Source organism: Castor canadensis, chromosome 11, assembly GCF_047511655.1.
Source record: "Castor canadensis chromosome 11, mCasCan1.hap1v2, whole genome shotgun sequence".
NCBI lineage: Eukaryota > Metazoa > Chordata > Mammalia > Rodentia > Castoridae > Castor > Castor canadensis.
In genome coordinates this window covers 85,182,534-85,205,078 of record NC_133396.1, presented here as the reverse complement: position 1 = coordinate 85,205,078, position 22,545 = coordinate 85,182,534, and the positions used below count along the sequence as shown (strand labels likewise).

At 41.3% G+C, this 22,545-nt stretch overlaps 1 protein-coding gene across 19 annotated transcripts in view; it reads right to left on the bottom strand.

The window, feature by feature from the left end:
- Positions 1–10,805: 10,805 nt before the first annotated feature.
- Sec16b (SEC16 homolog B, endoplasmic reticulum export factor) overlaps positions 10,806–22,545 on the bottom strand; it is an 86,365-nt gene continuing 74,625 nt past the window's right edge. For 9 of the 19 annotated variants that reach the window (XM_074047366.1, XM_074047367.1, XM_074047361.1 and 6 more), the window contains 3 exons: positions 16,755–16,846; positions 16,200–16,341; positions 10,809–14,608 (listed from right to left, as the gene is read on the bottom strand). In XM_074047366.1, the coding sequence (XP_073903467.1) occupies positions 16,239–16,341; positions 16,755–16,846 (195 nt within the window). In that variant the 3' untranslated portion in view covers positions 10,809–14,608; positions 16,200–16,238. Of the gene's footprint in view, positions 14,657–16,199; positions 16,342–16,749; positions 18,696–22,545 lie in introns of those variants that run through there. The other 10 variants (XM_074047374.1, XM_074047383.1, XM_074047384.1 and 7 more) reach the window with 9 other exon arrangements.

Here is a 22,545-nt window from a genome sequence, read left to right as displayed (position 1 = left end):
CGCTAACTTTCTAGAAAAATCTTAAAACCTACTAAGCCATGTGAGTTACAAATAATAAAGGCCCAATGTTCATGCATGATAAGATTTAACATCAACAGATATAAATTCTCCCCCCAAATTAATTTGTAAATTTAATGGAATTACAAGTAAAATTTCAGCAGGATTTTTTAAACATTTCTCCAAACTGATTCTAAAATAAATAGAGAAAAGTAAGTATCCATGATACAGATAATTTTGAAAAGGCAGCAGAAGCAGTTACTTACTGTAGCAGTTTTTAGGGTTGCTATAGCAAATTGCCACAGACTGGGTGGCCTAAAACAACAATATTTATTCTCTCACAGTTCTGGAGGCCAGACAGCCAAACTCAAGGTGTCAGCAGGTCCACAGTCCTTCTGGAAGCTCTGAGGAAGAATTCATTCCTTGCCCCTTCCAGCCTCTGTGGGCTTCTGGCATTCTTTGGCTTTCCTTGACATCCCTCCAATCTCAGCCTCTTCACACCACCTTCTTTTCTGTAGGTCCATGGCTTCTACTTTTCTGTCTCATAAGGACACTTGTCATTGGATTTATGGCCTGCCCAGTTAATACAGGAAATTTTCATCTGAAGATCCTTAATTTAATTACATCTATAAAGCCTCTTCTTCCAAGTAAGACAACATTCACAGGTACCAGGGATTTGGATGTGGATATATCTTTTTTGGAGGGGAGGGGACACCATTTAACCCACTACACTTACTCTACCAGATATGAAGCTGTGCTATAAAACCACAGTATGGCTCTATTATGTATTGGCATGTACTAAGAGACCAATGGAACAAAAAAAGCCTGGAAAGAGTTCCAAATTGAAAAATGGAGATTTGAGATAGCTGACATGATAAACCAGTGTGAGAGGATCAGTTTAGAAAACACAGTTTTATTAAAAAACTATATGTAGCTCATTTGAATTTGGGCCCTACTTGTCATCTTATACAAAGGTATGCTAAAAACAGATAGATTAAAAACCTAAAAATTAAAGATTAATAGGGTATGAGTGTGTGTGTGTGTGTGTGTGTGTGCAGAAAAAAAATACAGGAGGAGAATATCGTGATGGCCTTTGAAGAGAGAAAAGATTTCTTAAATGGGATTCTAAAAGCACAAATCATAAGGTAAAAAAAAATGGCAACTTTGATTACATCAAAATTAAGAATTTCTTCTTCCTTAAAGTACTCCAAATAATATAGGCAGAGAAGGTGAAGCTTAATTTCCCTTCCCTTTCTTATTATCATATTATTGTTGTACTGGGAGTACATTGTGACATTTACAAAAGTGCTTACAATATATCTTAGTTAAATTCACCCCCCCCAATTGTTCTCCTTTATCCCCACTCCTGCCCTTTTTAGAATAGTTCAACAGGCCTCATTTCTCTATTTTCATGCATGAGTACATATTTCCACCATATTCACCCTCCCACACCCTTTCCTCATATCCTAACCCCTTCCACTGATACTAACCCCCAGACAGGACCTGTTTTACCTTCCTATACTCCATTTTTAAATTTACCTTCCCTTGAGTGTGGACTGAATCTAGTGACATATTCAAAACATGGAGCATGAAAAAGAAATTAACTTTACATTGGAGAAACCTAGCAGATTCCACCATACTCAAGTGTTCAACAGCACCAGCACGAAATGTTGCTTGTATTAAGTACTCTTTGATGTGACATGATGAGAAGGGTGCTACACTTCTATGCTTTTTTTTTTTTCAAAAAACACCCAATGTGATACTAAGAAAATATAAGACAAACCCAAACTGAAGGACAGTCTACAAAGTGCTTGGTCAGTACTCTTCAAAACTGAGAAGGTCATAAAAACCAAGGAAATACTGAGAAACTGTCACAGATCACAAGAAACTAAGGAGATATGTCAACTGAATGCAATATGGTGTCCCAGATTGAACACTAGAACAATATAAGAAAATGCATGGAACCACTGTGGAATTAAGTCAGTTGTTCAAGTAATACTGTTATGTCAATGTCAACGTTTGACAAGCAAACCAAGTTATATAAGAAAATATCAACTAGGGGAAGCTTGATGAAATCCATACAGGAATTCTGTAGCATATTTACAACTTTTCTATAAATCTAAAAGTATTCCAACAGGCCGTGACTGGGGGGTTGGCACCAGTGGGAGAGAGGAAGGAAAGGAAAGGAGGGCAATTGATGGAAATATTATGTACTCATGCATGAAAACAGGAAAATGAGACCTGCTACAGACTATTCCAGGAATGGGGATAAAGGAGAAGGATGGAGGAGGTGAATTCAACTATGACATATTGGAAGAACGTTTATAAATGTCACAATGTACCCCCAACACAACAGTGATGATAATACATAAATAAATAAATAATAACATTATTCTAAAATTAAACATTTGTCACATATTAAAGAATTTTTCTTCAACAAAAGATACCAAAAGAAACTTGCACCAACTGAAGTTGACAAAAACAAAAGTCTAAAATATACAAAGAACTCTGACAAATTAATGAGAAAGACAGGAAACCCAACTGTGAAATGGACAAGCCTATAAATATCATGAATATATGAGTAGATGCTCTCCCTCACAAATAACCACAAATGTGCTAAATAAAATCAAAGAACTACATTTACATCAGTTTGGGGAAAAATATATTGATGAGAGTGTGGAGAAACAAAAAAAATCTAATGTACTGCTTGTAGGAGAGGAAGGGGAACAGCTTTTCTGTAGAGCAACTTGGCCATACATGCTTGTTTAAGACACATGAGGAGAGGGAATAGGCACAGGGATGGGAGAGGGGAAATACTAAAACCGACAGGCTCAGAGGAGGGACCATGAACAGATAGATGCATGTGTTGCTGGGATGATGACTTCAATTTGCATCCAAGATCTTAAAGAAAAAAAAGGAGTGAGGACAGTTCTGGATGAAGGTGTAAGAGGGTCACCATGGAGCTAAGCACATCAGAGTTGGATGGATAGACGTAGGAATATTCATATCATCTGCTCAGCAGCACTTTTTCTTTGCACACTGATTACAAAATAAGTCACATTTTTTAATGGCCAGATAAGTCAGCCTCTGATAAGAAAGGCATTGCTGTACTGGATTTCATTACAGCAAGAGCTACCTACACTACAGTCTGTCACTCAAGAGTAATTCTTTCCAAGACCTTTATGAATCCCCCTAATTCACAAATAACACTATGTCACACAATTTCCCCATTATATATATTTATAATGAGTGAGAACATTTTTTTCTTTGGGGAGTTGGGGGCAGGGTGTCAGACTCATTTACTAAGAGTACAACCCACCACTACACTCCAGCATGCCAGCCAGCAAGTGCAATTCTAATTCATGCTTCAGTAAAAATACAAATTATAATACAAATTTTGAACCTGGAGGGTCGTTTGCAAATAATGAGAAATGCAAATTCTAAATCAATGAAAGTCCAGGGAGTACTGTACCATGATGACCACTCCAGTGCCCTGGAAGAGTTACTGCAGCTTTTTAACGTGTTTAATTTAATCTCAGAAACAACAGAGGCCATGAGCAAACTCTGCTCATTTTGATTGACAATTCAGCCTCTGGCTCAGACCACCACAGCACTGACTCTGAGCAAATCACAGAAGATTGAAATTCTAAAAGAAGCTGTTGATTTCAAAGCTTTTAATGATTCAAATTTTCAAATCAGAAGGGTTTTTTTTTCCAGTTCATTACCACCAGCCTCTGTGGATCAACCAATGCGTGCAACCCATCTTCCACTTAATTCCTTTACTAATACAATACTGTCCGTCATTTTACCATGCCCTAAAACACAAAGCCAAAAATATACATGTTCATTTCACCTTCATTTGCCTTGGCCAGATTCCAAAAGCCTAGGAAACACAGTTAAAAAAAAAAAAAATCCCAGCATTTCACAAAACTTCTAAAGCAAAGCTGATCAAGTTGAAGATTCCTTTAACACAATTGAACTGATGGGAGATTGAACACAGCCTGGCAGCTCTGGTGCAACAAACTAGATGCATATGAGAAAACAGGGAGGACAGAGAAGAGTTTCAGCTTCAAGTCAGAACTGTGTCCATCTCCCAGTACCATTCCACCTTGGGAGTTCAGGGATGAAAATAACTTGGCTCTGAAGCACACATAGGCTGTTCAGAAAAGCAGCCGACAATTACAAGCAGGATGGGGGGGGATACAGGAATAGGTTCCTACTGTGTAAAATTGCATGTTATTGAATTGATTGAGTTGTCATTCAGAAAAAGCGATTTTAGAAATGAAGCTAGCAGGGAAATAGAGTAGAAATTCAGATGAAATTCATTCAACTATTGCCACAGGTGTATACAAAACCAAAGAATTGCAGTTTGTGAGATAATATCATTAAACAATGATCCTGAAGGTCATTCCTTGTTACCCTTTCTTATAAATTATCCCATTTCTTCTTTGGATCATGGACTGTCACTCAGCAGAGTCACTTGCTCACTGAATGACCTGTAGCCAGGGCCAGCCAGACATTGGTAATATAAAGAAATCCCTATGTTCTGTTCCCAACCTTTGGCCTCTTCAGAGCAACCCATTAAACTATTAGTTCCTATAGTTGGCCAGTAAGAGGAGTTGTAGAAAACCAAGACCCAGCTTTCCAGCATCTCAAGAGGCAGATGACATTCAAATATGCTTTCAATAGATGTGTGGAAAATTCATGTTTCCTGAGAGCCAAGTGGGATCAATCCTGGATTGTGTTTTGTATGTAGTATGTTTTTAGCAAAAATGTTTCAACAAATGAAGGAATAATGAGCCACTGGTGGTTCCCTGCAGAGCGATCAGCATTCAAATTTGGCAGGTCTGTCCAAAGGAATAAAACCCCAGCTGGGGATGGGAACACCGGGGACAGAGCTCAGCTCCCTAGGGGACAAGACCAGCAAGGAAAGAACAGGTTTCCAGGACTACAGCCAAGGAAGCTGGGGATCAAAACAGAGCTCTGATCCCAGCAAAAGATGCAAGGGTTGAATGGGATCAACTCTACAAGTTTAGAGGAGGTGCATGCACATTCATTGCACGGCACTGCCCTGGACGGGATCAGCCCAGAGTGGGCAGGATGCACTGCAGAAGGGGTCTCGGGGTCCATCCTGGCCAGTCAGGACATCTCCAGTTCACATCTTCCTTTCCAAACTCATACCTGCAGGGTAGTTAATACAGAGCCTGCCTGAGTGGAAAGATTCAGTCAAAGACACTAATCAGAAAGCAAAGGATCCCCCCCACCAACCATGACCGCCCACCAACCGTGACCGCCCGCCACCACCAACAAGTCATTTAACTTCTCCAAGTCACAGGTCCCTCCTTATAATTGGAAGCAATGACTAAACTAATTGGAGCACTTGAGGAGAAAGGAGATTTCACATGGAAAAGCCCTGTAGCACTGTAATTGTTGGCTGTTTGTATGTTAAGCAGTATTTCATGTTAAATCCAATGCTGAATTTATCAAATCGAATTTTCCATAATTATAGAAATACAGCATTAATTTTTTATTCAAAAAACTTTAAGCATCAAGCAGACAAAAAATGAGTTTTGGAGTGGAGAGGAAGACCTTCTCTGGACCCCAAAATCACACAAGCAATTGTCATTGCCCACTGTGTCCCTTCTTAGCAGAGTTCTGCTTAAAGCTGTGATTGGAAGCCTCTGTCTGAGGCACGTTTAAGTATCTGCTGGAGGGTAGGTAAATAAACCGTCACTAAGGTAAATAGTTGTTCAGCTTTACTGCCTATTCACACTTAATGTTTATGCTCCATTATGATAGATGGCTTCTATGAGTTTGGAAGTCCTATAACGTCATTCAGTGCTCCGTCCTCTAAGTGACTAGCTGATAAATAGTTATTTACTCACCAGCTTTCACAGCCCATGAAAGCCTTTAAACTGGAACGCTGTCCCTAACTACCCATTAGTGATCATGGTAATTCTTCCTAAGGCATGTGAGCCAGTTATCTTGACAGCCTTAGTGGCACAGGGTGGCAGGTTGGACAGGATAAGGAAAAGCTGGTATTCAACTCAGAGGCTTCCACTGCATTGTCTAAACCAAAGGCTATGGACCATTGGTACGTCACATCATGACAAAATGTGGCATGCTAATTGGGCATGGTGATGCAGACTTGTAATCCCAGAATTTGGGAAGCTAAGGCAGGAGGACTGTGATTTCAAGACGAACCTGGACCATACAAGAATTTTAGGCCAGTGAGACTCTGTCTCAAAAAACAAAAACAAAAAAAAAATGTGGTAAATTCTCCTAGCACACAGTCCATGTGACAAATACTAAGAGGTTCTAGGAAAGAATATGGGTGTTACAAACAGCATCTTTCACTGAATCAAGTGATTAACTTCTCAATATCAACCTTCTGCTGGTTCACACCAAAATGATTATGTTCAGTTTAATAACGGGATCTTAAGGTATGAAGGAGTCAGGTATGTTTATTTTGTAAAGTATTTTAATAGAAATTATAAACAGCAGTTTGAAATTATTGTTGCAATGGTTATTTTTATGGTGACCATATTGTAATGGTTACTATAAAAATAGATATCAAGTGTTGAGTGCTTCTTACTTTCCAGAAACTATACTAAATCTTCCATGTAAGTATTTTACATGTAATACCTGTGTGATACTTGCAGTTAGCCCATGAGATAGGGTTTATCATTTCTATTTCATAGATGAGAATACTAAGACTTAGAGAGGCTAAGGAACTTGCCCTAATGTTACAAAGCAACAAAGCTGATGTTCAAAGCCAGTGCTCTGGACCACTCCTCCAGTTGGTGGTGATCCTTGAATTCTTCATACTTTCTACATTTCCTAATTTTGAAAATGAACACTTTTGATTGTGCAATAGGACATTTCATTGGTACCTTTCTAAGATAGCCTTCAAAAAATCAATGTTAGCCATACACAGCTGATGTTTGAGAACATGAGTTTGAGCAGGGGACCAACTGAAAAAAATGAGAGAGAAGAGTAGGGAAAATGAGGAGTCAGAGAGAGAGAAGTCAGAGATGGAGAAGGAAGAGGGAAAGCAGAGGAAATGAAGACATCTTTGTGAATGAGAATGTGAAAAAGAAGAGTGAAAGAAGGTGGAAGTATAATGGTGAAAGCCTTTGAATGTCAAGTTAAGGACTTCGGGCTCTACTCACCTTCTAAACCAGTGTCACTTTTCACCACATGTGGATTTCATAACATAAAAATGTAATGAATGTTAAAATAGCTGTCAACTAGAAAAAGAAGGAAGCAATCGTTGGCAACTACAAAGACCTAATCTTTTTAAAAGAATGACATTACTTAAGTGTCATATTTTTGAGTGATCTTTTCCCTTGAAGTAATGAAACAAGATGATTTTCACATTTTCAAAGCACTAATGATAAGTAGCCTATTAAATTATCGCAAACACTCAATTGGTTACATTTTCTTTGCCTACCTTTTCCAACACTATCTGAGACCGTCTCTAACTCAGCATGTACTCATAAACCAGATTGTTGGAGTTTACAGGCAGACCTCAAGTCTCAGGAGGTCACTGGAATACTAAGCAGGGAAACTGAGGCAGAAGCCCAATTATGAACCAAGCCAGTGGCATTTAAAAAGATTGCCTCTTGGAGCCTTCTGAGGTATTCGGAGATCAGTCAACTATAAGAAAAAAGTGAATGCCAGGCACCTCTCCTGGCATAGCAGCAGAGCACCCTGGGTGCCAGACACTGGGCTGATGCTAAACAGAAACAAAACAGATGGACTTCTGCCTTAGACAACTCACAGCCTTTGAACATGTTCTTAACAGTCAGATTAACCCAGGGCCTGGTAGGGCTGAGCATATATGTGGAAGGCGTCCATAGTCCTGCACTGAGAGACTGGCTAGGTAGGAGGGAAAACAGAAGATACAGGGACCAGGGCAGGAGCCCTCCTACACAAGTGCACACGGTCTTCACTATTACCAGGAGAGAAGAGAGAATGTTGGTTTTAACTTCGATTTGTTTTGAACATTGTGGCTGGGAGACCTGTGGATACTTCCAAGCTCAGAAAAGTCCTGGCCTAACTCTTGGGCTTCATTTCCATCCTTGAAGCCGCCATCTTGGACATTTTTCAAATGCACCATATTTTAACCACTTTGGGTCTTTGTTCAGTCTTTCTTCCAATGAGTCCATTCTTCTCACCTTAGTCCCTTCTCCACCTTCACCTAGCTTATTCAGTTTTACATTCACGTATTAGCTTAATTGTCAGTTCTAAAGGGAAGGTTTCTCTTTCTTAGATCAGGTTGAAGGCCTTGCTATACCTCCTTAACACCCTCTTGTTTCCTTTTCATAACTCTTATCATACTTGCAATTATTTCTTTGCTGTCTCCTGCCCCTCTTGACCATGAACTTTAGAAAAACAAGTTTTTATAAACTTGTTTGTTGCAATTGTCAAGTTTACAACATCCTTAGTGTCAAGAACAGGACCAACCCTTTATCAGATGCTCAATAAATATTTGTTGAATAACTGAGTCATCAGCCACATCTCTATGGTAGAACAGGTTTCTGGAAATTCACATTAGTCTCTTGTAAGTTCTTAGAGGCCAGGACCAAGCGTTCCTCATCTTTGTAGATGTGCTGAAATATTGTAGTCACTGAACTTAAAAGGTGGGTGAAACATGAGATTGCATTTCCTTGCTCTGGACTTCACCTTTATCCAACCCAGAAGACCAACAGAAGTGCACCAACTACAGGAAATCTTTCCTCTCCAGCCCAGCCCCAAATCAGCTTCCTTGCCTCAGCTGCAGGCCTTAATGGTTGTACCATTTGCTCAGTCCTTGTCACATCCTGTCCTTTCATGTGGCTCTAATTCCTAGTACAGAGTCAGATAGAGCTCAGTGTGTGTTGACTGAAAGCTGACAAGAAACTGAACTTATTTCCAAAAGGATTTTAAGAACTCTTTCTCTGGCGAACTTTGAAAAACAGGGTAGATATCCAGGTGTGTGGAAAGCTGAGTGACAGCCTTTCTGAAAACAGAAAGGTAAAGTACAAGAGTCTTTGTACCAGCCTTGGACTCCATGAAAACAAGTATCTTATTGCCACTGTAAAAATAAGAAAATGCTCTTGTTGTCTGCCTTCATTTCAGACAAAGTCTGTCCTTGTCAGATATGCTCAGGTTTCAGAAGGCTCTGGAATAACAGGCAGCATGCCCCACTCCGACTGAAATCAACACAGACCAGTTCTCCTTCCTCTAAGGACAGAAAGAGCAGCCTGTTCTGGAAAGTTAGGGACAGATTCTCAGCTTTTGCAAGGATCAACAGCACTACAGAGGCCACCCCAGTGCTTTATAGACAGGCTCAGCCTCCATCAGGGTCTCAGTATGAAGTCCTTGTCTCCACACCTGCTGGCACATTGTCCTGGCCATAGATAATAAGTGAAACCTTGCCTGGCCTTTACACCAGCCTTCCACCTTGCAAGAGCTCTTCTTAGCCTCTCACCTCCTTCCTTCATGGGCAGAGACAAGAAAGGCCCCCTCACAAGGACCCCTGGGTGTGTCACTAATCCATTCGCCTGCTTCTGTGTCACATTTAATTACTCACTCAATACAGAATTATCTGTACTGAGACTCTAAACTAATGAGATGCTGTGAAGCCTTCAAATTGGGGATTACAACTGCAGCATGTGGCGCCAAGGTCGCTTTAGGCTGTTCTAAAGCTCTGATTACTACGTGACCACCTTCTTTTTAACTGCAAACACTTTATTTTCCATTTTTCAAAAGGAAAACATTATAGAGTGTTTTGGAGGAGGCAAAGGGTGCTGCTTGGTTGTTTGTTTTAACTACATGAAAGCTTTAGTGATCAATATCTAAATCCTCAGAGCTGCATTGAAGCTAACTCTCTCTCAGTAATCTTCCCAGCAGGGTAGCTTGACCTTTGCCTCAAGGGAATAAGAAAGTACAACCTCTTGGTGGCATTTTGCAGGGAAATAATGCAAAGATTAGATATATGTTGCTTTAAATATATCTGTATTCCTACCTGCTTCATAATCAGAGATCCTAAGCAATCTTTTCACCCAATTCCAAGAATGTAGGTACCTCAGGAGTAGAAGGACTTCGCATGTCACCATATTTGTTCTACTCAGGAAGTATGTGGTGGTCAAAGGGAGCTTTCTGGACTTGAACCATGCACTCTACAAACCTGTGGTGTCTAATACGTATAGCAATTGAGCAAAAAGCATGGCTAGCCTTTGAGATGCACTATAGATGTAAAATAAGCTTAGACTGAAAAAATGTAAATAATCAGATTAATACTTGATTACATATTGAAAGCTTGTTTGGAGGTTCTAGCAGGGGAATGGTCCTCCTCTGTTAGGGATGGTCATCCTCTTTGACAGAGCAGCAGCTTCAGGAGGGACACAGAAGGAAGGGGACAACCATCTAGCCAGCCAAATCAATCCTGGTGATCAATAGATGACAGATGTCACAGCCAGATAGCCCTCATGTCCCAATTACATGTTGAAATAGTAATGCTTTGGATAAATTGGATTAAATCTGTTTTTAAACCTCTTCACTATTGACATTTGGGGCCAGATAATTCTTTGGTGTGACAACCAAAAAATACCTACTAACATTGCAAAGTGCATTGTTAGAGATCAATAAATTCCCTCTGAGGGGCAAAAATCTCTCCTGGTTGAGAACCACTGGGATATGTAAAATATGTTATTAAAATTAATATCACTATTTCATTTTCCTTTTTCCATGGGTCCCTAGAGAACTTAAAGTTGCACAGGTGGCTTGCCTTTGTGGCTGTGTTGTATTTCTCTTGTACAGTGCTACCCTAAACTGTGAACATCTTCAGATTGAGACTTATTACTTTTCATTGTTGCATCACCAAGGCTGACAGCAGAGCCCTTTGGGCTTAGGACCACAGTATGCCATGTTGCTAGACCAGGTTGCTAGGCACTGGCCCACTGAAGATACTCAAGAACCTAAGAGGAAGGAATTGGGACAAATGACTGAAGATCACAGATCAGGTCACCCATAGTGATAGAAAAATATACTTGCACCAAATCACAGAGCTAGAGGAAAGGTGAATTCTTAGTAATTGTTATGAAATCACTGGTGGCCTTTGGTGGCATGTGTATCTCAAAATAATTGACTACTTCAAGACCTCAGGCTGTCTTTTAACTGAGAAAAGCTTTACTGTCATTAAAGCAGTAGAGATTACTATAACAAAGGTATCATTTGGAGGTATAATAATTTTAATTAGGACACAAACTCCCAAGTCCCCTTGCCACTTTTTAAATTTCCTCCTTCCAGTCTGACACCCTTGGCCCACCTTTCCTCCACTGTTCTTCCCAATCCTGAGTTCACTCCCCCACTACCATGTCCCACATAGACCATAAAATCCTCAAATGTTTGCTGTTTTCAAGTCATTCAGCAAACCTTCCACCCACCCAGGTAGTCCTAACTTGTACTAATGGGGCTGTATTTCCCAAGTTATAAACTCTTCACTCTTATCCTAACTTGCTCACTACCTCCAGACATTCTCAATATAGGTCTCTTCCTGGCTCTTCTCTTGATAAGAACAAGTCTCAACTTAGGTTTGTGATTTAACATCTAAGTGCAGTGTTCCATTGCCTCCGGTAAAGCTCAGGGGTCCTGTCACATAGCTGGGATACACGCCAAATGAAGGAAAAGAAGTTCTAATGTTATCATTTCTTTCACTAGGTTCCCAATGACTGACTGGGACAGAGAATGTCAGCTGACTAGGTAGATAACTGGTAGGCAGCTCTGGTTAATTTGGTAACTCAATGACATTATCAAACAGCAGATGTCATTCGCTTTTTTGCCTGGTCATTCTCACTGTGTCCACTTCACCCTTTGGGGTGCTCCCTCAGGGGCCCCAGTTTCAGGTGCCCCATTCACAGAAGATGTCCAGAGATAGAAAGAGAACTACTCCTTCCTGTGTCTCTTTTGAAGACATAAGCGCTGGCACATTTATCATGTCTTGTTGACCAGAATCCCATCATTTATTTATATCTAACCAATAACTAGCAAGGAGAAGGGGATCACCTTGATCAGTTTAGACCAGTGATGTTCAAAGACTGGTCCTCAGAAGTAGCAGCATCAGCCTCATCTGAGAATGCAAGAAGTGCAATTCTCTAACCCCTTCTAGACCTATGAAATCAGAAACTCCAAGAGTACAACCATTGACTGATGGGTTAACATGCCTTCCAGGTGATTCTGATGCACATTAGAGTTGGGGAACCACTGGTTTAGACCAATCAAGACCTGTTTCTGATTTAAGACCTGGATTCCCTGAAGCATGGTTGTGATGAGCAGGGGTAGATCTGGGAACAAAATCAAGGTTCTTTTGTGAAAGAGAAAGGAGTGACAGGAGTATAGATTTTAATAGCCAATATTATCTGTTATAATCACCATGCCATTTTTTTTCCTTTTGACTAGAAAGAGGCGTCCTGCTTCTTTGTTGCACATATCCCATAACCAATAACTGTCAAGGATATTTTCAAACAATATTTTTCAAAGAAATTTTTAGATACCCTTAGGAAAAGTTTGACTAATTCTCTCTATACATATCCAGCAAAAACAATAGCCCTTTAGCCAGGCACACAAAGTTTAAAACCATTTCCTATAAAGGATTTCACATTATGCCCAGGACAATTCTATATGGTAGGAAGATGAGTTATTATTTTTTATTTTCATTTTACAGATGGGAAAACTGAAGCCCATGAAGGGCAGATTCACAGAGCTAGCACATTTCAGGGCCAGGGTGAAGATGTAGCTGTAGTTCTTCTGGCACATTCTCCATCAGAGTCTGTTGGGAGGTGGAGGGAGGAGGAGAATGGTAGCCTTTCTCCAGGGAGAAAGCCATGTTTCGCTGACTTTCATCTGCACAGGCTGCTCTGATGCAGGACGTTGGAATTCCAATGTACAAGAAAAGCTGACAGCTAGAACAAACGGCTGAGATTTTCCCACCACTGTTAATTGTACAGTCGAGGGATTTTGCATGCTGCTACCTAAGAAAACAAGCACTTTCATTACCCACTATAGCTTTAATGAATGACCTAAGGTACAGCAACAGAAATGCTACCTTGATCACATTGAAATTCCTAAGAACATATTTCTTTCTAGAAAATCCAAAAGATTTTTTATTTTATTTTTGTGAGCTAGAGGTATGGATGTTTTTGAAATCCTAAATAGGAAAAGAGAAAAAGTATGCACATTGCACATTAAAATAACTTCAACGGTAGATTTTCAGCTAGAAGACCCAGGCTATTATGTTCTTGAATAGCCCTCAAACCAGGAACCCAGCCCCCAAAGATCACACTGGGGGACCTGAGGTCAAAGAGCCAACCCGCAGGGTGCCCAAGCCCAGGTGCTCCTTTCCTCTGGTGTTCTGTCCAATGTGCAGCCCTACTGAGAATGCCCTTCACACCCTGTGAGCCCTTTTTACTAGAATAGCTCTGCTGAGATGAGAATCCTGTCAGCCTCCCAACCTCTCTCACAGCCCGGGTCAACTCTGCAAGATTCTGAGACTTCAGGGAGTAACAAGTGTCAGATAATAGGAGAGCTCTAGCAGAAAAGCACTTTCACTGAAAATAAGTCAGTGGATTTCAGTGGGAACCTTGAACAAAGGACAAGGGTGACATGGTCTCACTGTCCCTTGCCCTAGAGTTTTCCAAGAGAACCTGTCATATTCAGATTCTCTACTCATGGCTCTCCCATTTATTTGGGATTATTTTTCCTCCTTTTGTGACCTCAGTTTACCAGAAAAATGATGCAGCTCTGAGCCTGGAGGTTCTATGATTCTGAGGTGGGCCAGCCACCCCCACCTCAGCTCAGGACCCCAGAATTACTTCAACACGACTTGCCTAAATCTAATACACCTGATCTTCAAGACGCTGTCACCAGGGAGAACTTCCTTTCTGAAGAAGAGAAATCCTCGCTCCTGCTCCAGCTCCACTGAGTCCTTGCACATCTGCGAGGCTCTGTGTTCAATGGAAGTCAAACATCTTCCTGCAGGAACCCAGGTAGAGGAGAGCACATTCCTACCTCAGCCCTGTAGGAACACTGAAGTTCAAAGCCCTGGGCACAGCTCTGCCTAAGCAGCGTTCATGAATGCTTTATTATTGTTCTGCTGAGCAGTTACCCCCATACGAAGCAATCAGAACAAGCCTTCTAAGCCATGGTGATGGATGTTCGCAGGGAACCCGTGGGAGTTATTAATATTCATGTTCCCGTCACAATTTTGCAAGTAATGGAAGCTTGTTTTCTGTAACACATCATTAGGCGAGGAAGACAAGTGACCTCCTAGAGTTTTGAAGCACAAAGGGTGGTCACCCAAGACCCAGGAGGGACTAAGGAAGGAGTAGACAAGGTGAGAGTGTTTTAGGTATTAACTTTCTTCTTATGGACAGTCATAAAAGATCCTTTCAGTGAATGTGAACTCCTCCAAAGTGAGCAGTTGCAGAATCCGAGGGCTGTTCATGGTCTCTCCCATCTCACAGAGAGACAGCGGGACTCACAAGCAGTATGAGAACACAGCACTGAGGGCACAGAGGGGAATTCAGGAACGGTAGCTGAGCCACCCTGCTTCCAACACTGGCGTGGCCTGCAAGTCAGGATCAAAATAGCAGGGAATTCAGTTAGAATGGCTATCCTGAAAAAGAAAAAAATAACAAATTCTGCCAAGGATGCAGAGAAAGGGGAACTCTCATATGCTATTGATTGGAATGCAAATTAGTGCAGCCATTATGGAAAACGGAATGGAGGTCCCTTAAACAACTAAAAATAGCAGTACTATTTGATCCAGCAATCCCACTACTGGGAATATATCCAAAGGAAACAAATTCAGTATGTCAAAGTGATATCTATACTTCCATTTTTATTGCAGCACTATTCACAATAGCCAAGATATGGAACCAACCAAAGTGTCTATTGACAAATGAATAATAAAGAAAATGTAGTATACAGACATAGTGAAATACTATTCAGTCATTTTAAAAAAGAATGAAATGCTGTCATTTGTGGCAACATGGATGGAACTGGAGAGCATTATGGTATGGAAATAAGCCAGATACAGAAAGTCAAGTACTGAATGACCTCATGTGTCTGTGGAAGCTAAAAAACGTTGATCGTGCAGAAGTAAAGCATAGAACAGAGATCAGAAGCTAGGAAGGGCAAGGAGGAGGGACAATAGAGAATAGATAACCAGTACCAAAATGCAGTTGGGAGGTATAAGTTTTAGTGTTCTACAGCATAGTGAAGGGGCTACAGATAAAAATTTACTATAGATTTCAAAATAGCTAGAAGAGAGAATTTTGAATGTTTCCAACACAAAGAAATGATAAATGTTTGCGGAAGAAATGCTAATTACTTTCATCTGATCATTATGCATTGTATACATGTATCAAACTATCACACTATACCCTGTAAATATGTCAATTATTATGTCAATTAAAAATGTTTTAAAGTAGCATAGTCATGTGGATGCGAAGAGAACATTTTCTGAGCTTAGGAGAGTCCCTATCCAGAGCGAATGGACTAGAGAGAGAAAAAAGAGGGAAGGAAGAAATGTGTGGTGACCGAGGTGAGGCAGGACAGCCACTCATCGCCCCAGGCCTCTCAGAGCTGCCACCACCCTTCCACACTCAAGGCATAAAGTGCCTACTTAAAATGGAAGCTGCTTTTGTCAACCACTAAGCAAAGCAGATAGCTTTAGGAACAAATCTCTACACTTACTGGGGAGATAGTTGGAGCCTGTTTAAATGGCAGTGAATGCACCTTCAAAGTTTTTCTTTCTTTTTGTTTCAGCTTAAGCTCTTTGGGAAAACTTACAAGGAACAAGTCAAGGTCACCGAGTCATTCCAACTCATTCTTTTAGGCAATCTAGAGTAAATTTGGTTACTTTCAGCACTAAATTCTTTGCCCAGAAGGAGTAGAATACGCCATCTTTCCTTTTTTTAATGGAGTTTTGAACTTAGAGCTTCATGCTTGCTAGCCAGGTGCTCTACCACTTTGGCCACACCCTCCATCTTTCCTTTTGAACAAATGCTGTATGACGGTGAACTGAGCATGCTCGGAAATATGCCTTTCCCCTCCTTGTGCTCGCCTATATGGGTATGTACAGGCTCCCCAATAAAATCCTCAGTGTTTGGGAACAGCATTTCTTTGGAAACAACCCCAGTGCTCTCCTTACTTACTTCAAGTAACAGAACTTCCTCCACTCTTTTGTCTGCTGTTTATGCTTTTGGGCTTTGCAAGTACCAAGATGCAAACCATTGTGTTTGGCCACATTTTACACTCCCCAGGACACTCTTCACACAGCATTGCCTATTTTCTGACCTGCAAAATGGGCATAAGAATAATACTTCATTTTCTTGTGAAAGGTGAGTTAAGGTATATAAATGTACTTCGAATAGTTCCTGGCATGTGGTATACCCCATTAGATGTGAGCGGTCATCCTCATTACTATCAGGGGTTTTTGTGTGTGTGTGTGTGTGTGTGTTCATTTTCCTCAGTAGACTGAGATCTCTAGAGCAGAAACTGTGTCTCATTATATTTGTTACCCCAAGACCAGGGCTGTGCCAGGCACAGTGTACTTGCACAATAAACACCTAGTAAATGAACAAATCCATTAGTGAATGGTACACTTGCTAATCCTGCCACTGTAAAAGGGCTTCCCTCCATCCTCAGGCTACACAGAGTCATTTCTGCCTAATAGCAATAGGTCATTAATTCATTCAACAAATACTTACTGATCAGATGTTCTGGGATATGTACTATTCCAAAAGCTGGGGATACAACAGAGGACAGAAACGACAAAATTCCCAGGCCTCATGAAGATTGCCTTTCATGAGGAATAAAGGAAGGAGAAAAACAAACAAAAATAAATAAAATGAAGCAGGAAAAAATGTTATCTTAAATAACAATCTGTGCTATGGAGAACATTTGAACTGGCAAGGGACAGTTTTACAGAGTAATGAAGAAGGACCTGTCTGAAAAAGGACACTTCAGGAAGCCTGGAGAGGTGAACAGGTGGCCAAGTGTGTGGCAGGAAGGGCCTTCTGGTCAGAGGGAGCAGAAAATGCAAAGGTCCACTTATTTTTACTGTACCCTAACTAGTGACACCTCAGCAATCTATCATAGCCTTACTAAAATGAAGATGGTTTCCTTAGTCCCTGAATGGTCAAGGTCAGCTTGTGGTATGGATTCTCTCACAAGATCAAAGCACAATGAAATAGCAACTGCCTTAATTAACTTGGGTACGTATGTACAGTGACTCTGGTTTCAGTTCAATCGGAAAAGTCTAGTCCTGTTTCTGTCTGTCTGTCACAAATGTCTTTCCCTCCTGGTTATACCAAGGTCATAAGACATTGTATATAAAATGCCTGGCTCTATCCCTGGCACATTAGCAATTACAGTGTAGCAACTGCTTTTTAAGGTGCCAGGTAGGGTGTTGCCCTATTATTCCAATCTTATCCCCAACTTTCCAAAATGCTACAAAGGAGGAAAAATACTGGAGGGGGTTATTGTCCTACTGCTACTTGGGAGGGACAGATGGGGAGAGAGAGAGAAAAGAGATGATTATTAGTGTCTGTTCTCTGCAGCAAACTGTGAGTCGTGTGATTGTGGCAAGCTCCAACCTTGCACAACACCGCCCAGCAGAGCCCCTGGCACACAGTAGCTATTCAGTAAATGCTTGATGAAAGAATAAATGAGAAATAGGGTGCAATGCCATACCCTGGGCTGTGGTGCTAACATGCTCATTTTCATGAGCCCCGCACCCCTCCCTCCCCGCCCCCCCACCAGGAGCTGGGGACGTTCACAGAGCCAGGCTTGACAGAGACCTGACATCTCAGGAACATAACTCTCCTCCCATCCCCAGTGCACACTCACTCATGCCACCTGGCGTTTGTGGGTTCGCATGAGTGGCAGTCCACAAAGGGGGGGCACTGGGTGATCGTACTGCAGGTTATCTTTGTTGGCATTTACATCAATCATCCCTTTCTGCAGTTTTAAACTTGAGCTCAGTGTTCTCAGAGAAGATGTAAATTATTAAACAAAGGAAGCAACTCTGGCTTCAGATCAGATGGTAATAAGCATCACCTAGCACTGTGAAAAAATCCCTTCATGTGGCCTGTGTGTCAGCATAAGGAGTTTAGGACTTGGCTGCAATGCTCAATTTCTGGCTGACATTAGTCTCAGATGTGCCTGAAAGTCACAAGGACCCATGGAAGCAATTCAGGCATTTACCCCCACTGAAAAAGTAAAGAGGAGGGACAGAAGGGAAAAGGAGAGTAGATCTTGGAACAGATCTTGGTAAGAACACAGGGAATTTACACTGCCTGCCCATCTTCTGCATACCATGTATGGTACATGCATGATGTTAATTTGTACATAAGCAATGATGAAACTGAGGTGCAAAGAAATGAAAATAACTTCCCCAAAAGCACACAGCAAGTGGAGGAGCTGGGACAGGAACCCAGGTCCATCTCATAGTAGCGGCCTCCTCTCTGTAGATGGCTTTGTATCCTGAGAGCAGTCACAAATTCCAGCCCAAAGCCTGCCATGGGTGATGAGCAGTGACTCCCTTAGAAGAGCTTCATCCTGGAACCTCTGCCTTGGATGGCACCCTCTGCATGCATTTCAGTGGCATCAGAACCATTTCCTCTCCGTGAGGAAGGAAAGACAGCTTCCTGACAAACCAAGCAAAACTCATGTGGTCCCAGAGCAGTTCTTCTCAATTTCTCCTTCACTGTGGTCTCCCCAAACCAGCCTTTTTAGACATTTAGTTCTCTAATCACTATCAAATTTTAATATCACAGATATACTGCAACATATATATATATATTTATGTATTTTTTTAAAGTTCATTTTTTCCTCCCCCAGTCAATTTTTGCCCCCATTGAGCATATGTGTCCTAGAGCAAGTCAGAGTCAGCCATTCTTTCCTTCCATCAACAATATTTATTGCTGGCTCTATAAACAGGAACCTAGACCAAAGCATCTTACACTCATTTTCCCTCCTGAAAAGTAGGTGGGACTTACTCTAAATTGTAGAATTAAAGAAAAAAAATGCTTAACAAAATTAAAAACTATAAGAAGCTTGAGAGAGGCAGAATACAAGAGACAGACAGGGTCTGCCAACAGGTGAGAGCCCCCTGGAGCTGGATCAAAGTCCATCAGAGTCCAGCAAGCCCCCATCTCCACATTGGTGTCCACACCACTCCTACTGGGCAGCTCAGGACCCCCCCGGAGGACTGGCCAGTGTGCCCAGCCACCAGAACATGCCAAGGTATGCCCGTGCTAAGGTACAACCATGCTCACATCAAAGAACCCCAGCGTATTACGACAGGGAGGTCTCTGATCGCTTCTAACTAGCTTTCTCATTTTACAAAGAGGACACTGGGATGCAAAGAGAGTGACTCACCCAAGGTCACAGTGGCATTATTAGTGGCAAAGGGACCAGAAGCCAAGTGTCCTGACACCCTTTCCAGGATATGGGGTCAAATCTAACACTGGCATATGGCAGCCAAAGATGCTGATCGAGATGAAGGCCAAGTCTAGTGCCCTGTCCACCCAGTACTGATGACAATTGGCAGCTCACAGGAGTCTGCACACCCCTACCCATGACCAGTGGGGTTCAAGCAGAGAGAGCCTGAGCTCAGGGAGAGCCAGGCAGAGACTCAACCATGGAAATAAACACCAACATGCTGGATTCTATTCCAGAAGGCTACACCCAGTGAGGCTTACAAAAGTGCAAGAAGACTACCTTCAGGCATGGGAGGAGTTATTGGGGAGTACTGCTATCTGAGGCAGCTTGTCTGTGTTCTCAGAGAAAAATATGCCAGATAAACTGCAAGGAGACTTATCCTATAAGCCTCAATTGAAAAGTCAATTCTTCCAGGAAGCTCTCCACTCTCTCCCCCAATGGATGTAAGCTCTTCCTTCTCTGAAAATATTGCTGTGGTGCTGTATGGCCTGATGCTATAGTCACTAGTGCATTCACATCTGTAGTCATGCTTCCCTTATTACATTATTTTATGTGTAGATAGAGCTAGAGACGTCTTATACATTTTCTATTCCCCTCCAATACCTAGAGCAGGTACTTGTCCTCGACACAAACTTAGTAAATATTTGTGGAATGATTATTTTTATGTAAAATCCATCATGGGAAATAAAAGATTATAACTGATCCAACCAAATAGGGTTCAAAGAAGAGAAGGCTTTAAGCATTGATTTTTTTTTTCTAATTCCAATAGTAAATCCCCCTCTTGGAATTCAGAAAGTGACAGGAGTTGTTGACATTGGAATATGGGGGAAGAGGAAGTTGAATTAATCAGGTGTTAAAATAAGTCTTTATTTACCAAAGCATCCCTCAGCCTCTGCCAGATGCCTGTTAAGATGAAGTGTTTTCCCTTCTCGTGGATGCTTCTCATATAAATGGGGGAAAATGCAGTGGAAAAAGTAAACAGAGAGTTAAAGGACACATCAGAAAGACTTTAGGACTCCCAGGTCAGAGTTCTGGAGTGTAGAAGGATGAGTTGCAAAGACCCTTCAACTGCCAGTTTCAAAAATGAAATTCTAAACAAGGCAAATAGGCAAGTTTCAAATATTCCTTCTTCTTCAAATATTCCTAGTAAGACCTTTGTGCCCATCTGGAAAGACCACACTCTTGTGTGTGTACACACACACAACTGGTGACGAGAATGTTTTGGGGCCTTGGTAACCTTTCAACAACTATTGTTGCCAACTGCTGTGTCTCTTGGTCACAAACCACCTGTTTGGGGCACAAGCCAGAAATTCCAGCTGAGCATCCCAAGACCATAAAATTTCACACTTGCCAGGTGACTTCTGACCTGAAGAATGAGCCAGCTCAGACATTTCACTTGGGAATGAAACCAAAAAGCAGCTGCATAAATAACAGTCCCATAACCAGATCCAATAAGATTTCTGCTCTGGATAAGTAGGGTCATTTATGCTGCCAGGATATGGGCTACAAGACAGGAAGAAATATTCAGGTGAGACTGATACAAAATTCTGTATTTCTTCCTTGGGAATTTCAAACCTTTTGGATACTAAGACCTACAAATGTCCTCTGACAAGGCAATCTCACCTTTATAAAATAGCTAGAATTTATCTACCATTCACTATTCACTCATCGTTACAGGTACTTACAAGTATTAACTCATTTAATCAATATAAAAATTCTATAAGGTAAGAATTGTTATTACTCAGAGGTTAACTCATCCAAGATCACACAACTCTGGAACCCTCATTCTTATAACCTGTACTTCTTCTTAGCTTGTATTAGGATGCTGAGAAAATCTTCCATGTTTTAATTCTCTCTTGCTGCCACTGACATAGAGTAACCCTCAATCTTTCTATTGCAAATATATGTGTGTTCCTGAGGATTTATCCAATTCAGTAAATCCAATGAACTCTTCACCTTCTCGGTGAAAATCAGGACTAGACGCAGGGACAGCTCCACCTGTTGGAGGGAGTAAGGGTCCTCCTCTCTGCAGCTCACCTCAAGCAGGAGCTGCCTGCTGCAGAACATAGCTCAAAACTCTACAGGATCACGTGCTGGGTAGGATGTTCTGCGCACACACAAGAAGCTAAATCTTCTTGTACCCCTGACCTGCTCTCTCCTTGCCTTATTTAGCCCCTGACTTTATTTCCAGACTGTATCCTTATCTGTGGTTACTATGGTAAATTAAACCTTTGACTTCTACCAGCCCCCATTCCTAATGCCTCAGGAATATGATTTAGGCCAACTCTGCTGTCAGCTGTATTTTCCTAGACAATCTCTCTGTAGGATTCAGCTGTCCTCACCCTTTTCCTCAGCAGAGGAAAGGACCAAGCAAGACAGTTTTTAGTCCAATCTTTGAGCTCTTTGGGACACAAGAATTGCTGTTACTCAACTGAGAAGCCAGATCACTTAGGTCCTGCAGTAAGAAATAAGTGTGCTCTGTCTGTCCTGTCCTTGTACATTTCTACCTCAAAACTAGGGTGGTGAACTGTGATGGAGTGGAGATGCTGGATGTCAGGATCCTACACATGTCTAGCTCCATCTTTCAAATTACAAGGATCAATGAACTATGGCCCTTCCCTTGTTTCAAGGAACTTAAAATCTAGGGCGTATGAACTTACACACCAGTAATAAGGTATAAAGAAGTTGGTGCTCTGGATCATGACAGATTTCAACTAACAATCAGAAAAGTTTCCACAGGCCTTGAAGGAAGAGAAAAACTTTAAAGGTAATAGACAGAAACACATCCTGGGTCAAGAGACAGCACAAGTAGAGACTATGAAGATATCAATGATTAAAACACTGGCTATCATACAGACTAAATGAGAGATGACTGAGACCAAAGAGATGACAATGATACCTTCCAGTAGAAACCCTTAAATGTCACATTAAAAAACCCTGGCTTTTGTCCTTTAACAGGTAAGCATTTGTTATAGGTTTTGAGTATTTTCTAAGACTTTCCCTTGATCCTGGCCTAGCAAAGGTTTGGCATCTCTTCACTTATTATCACACACA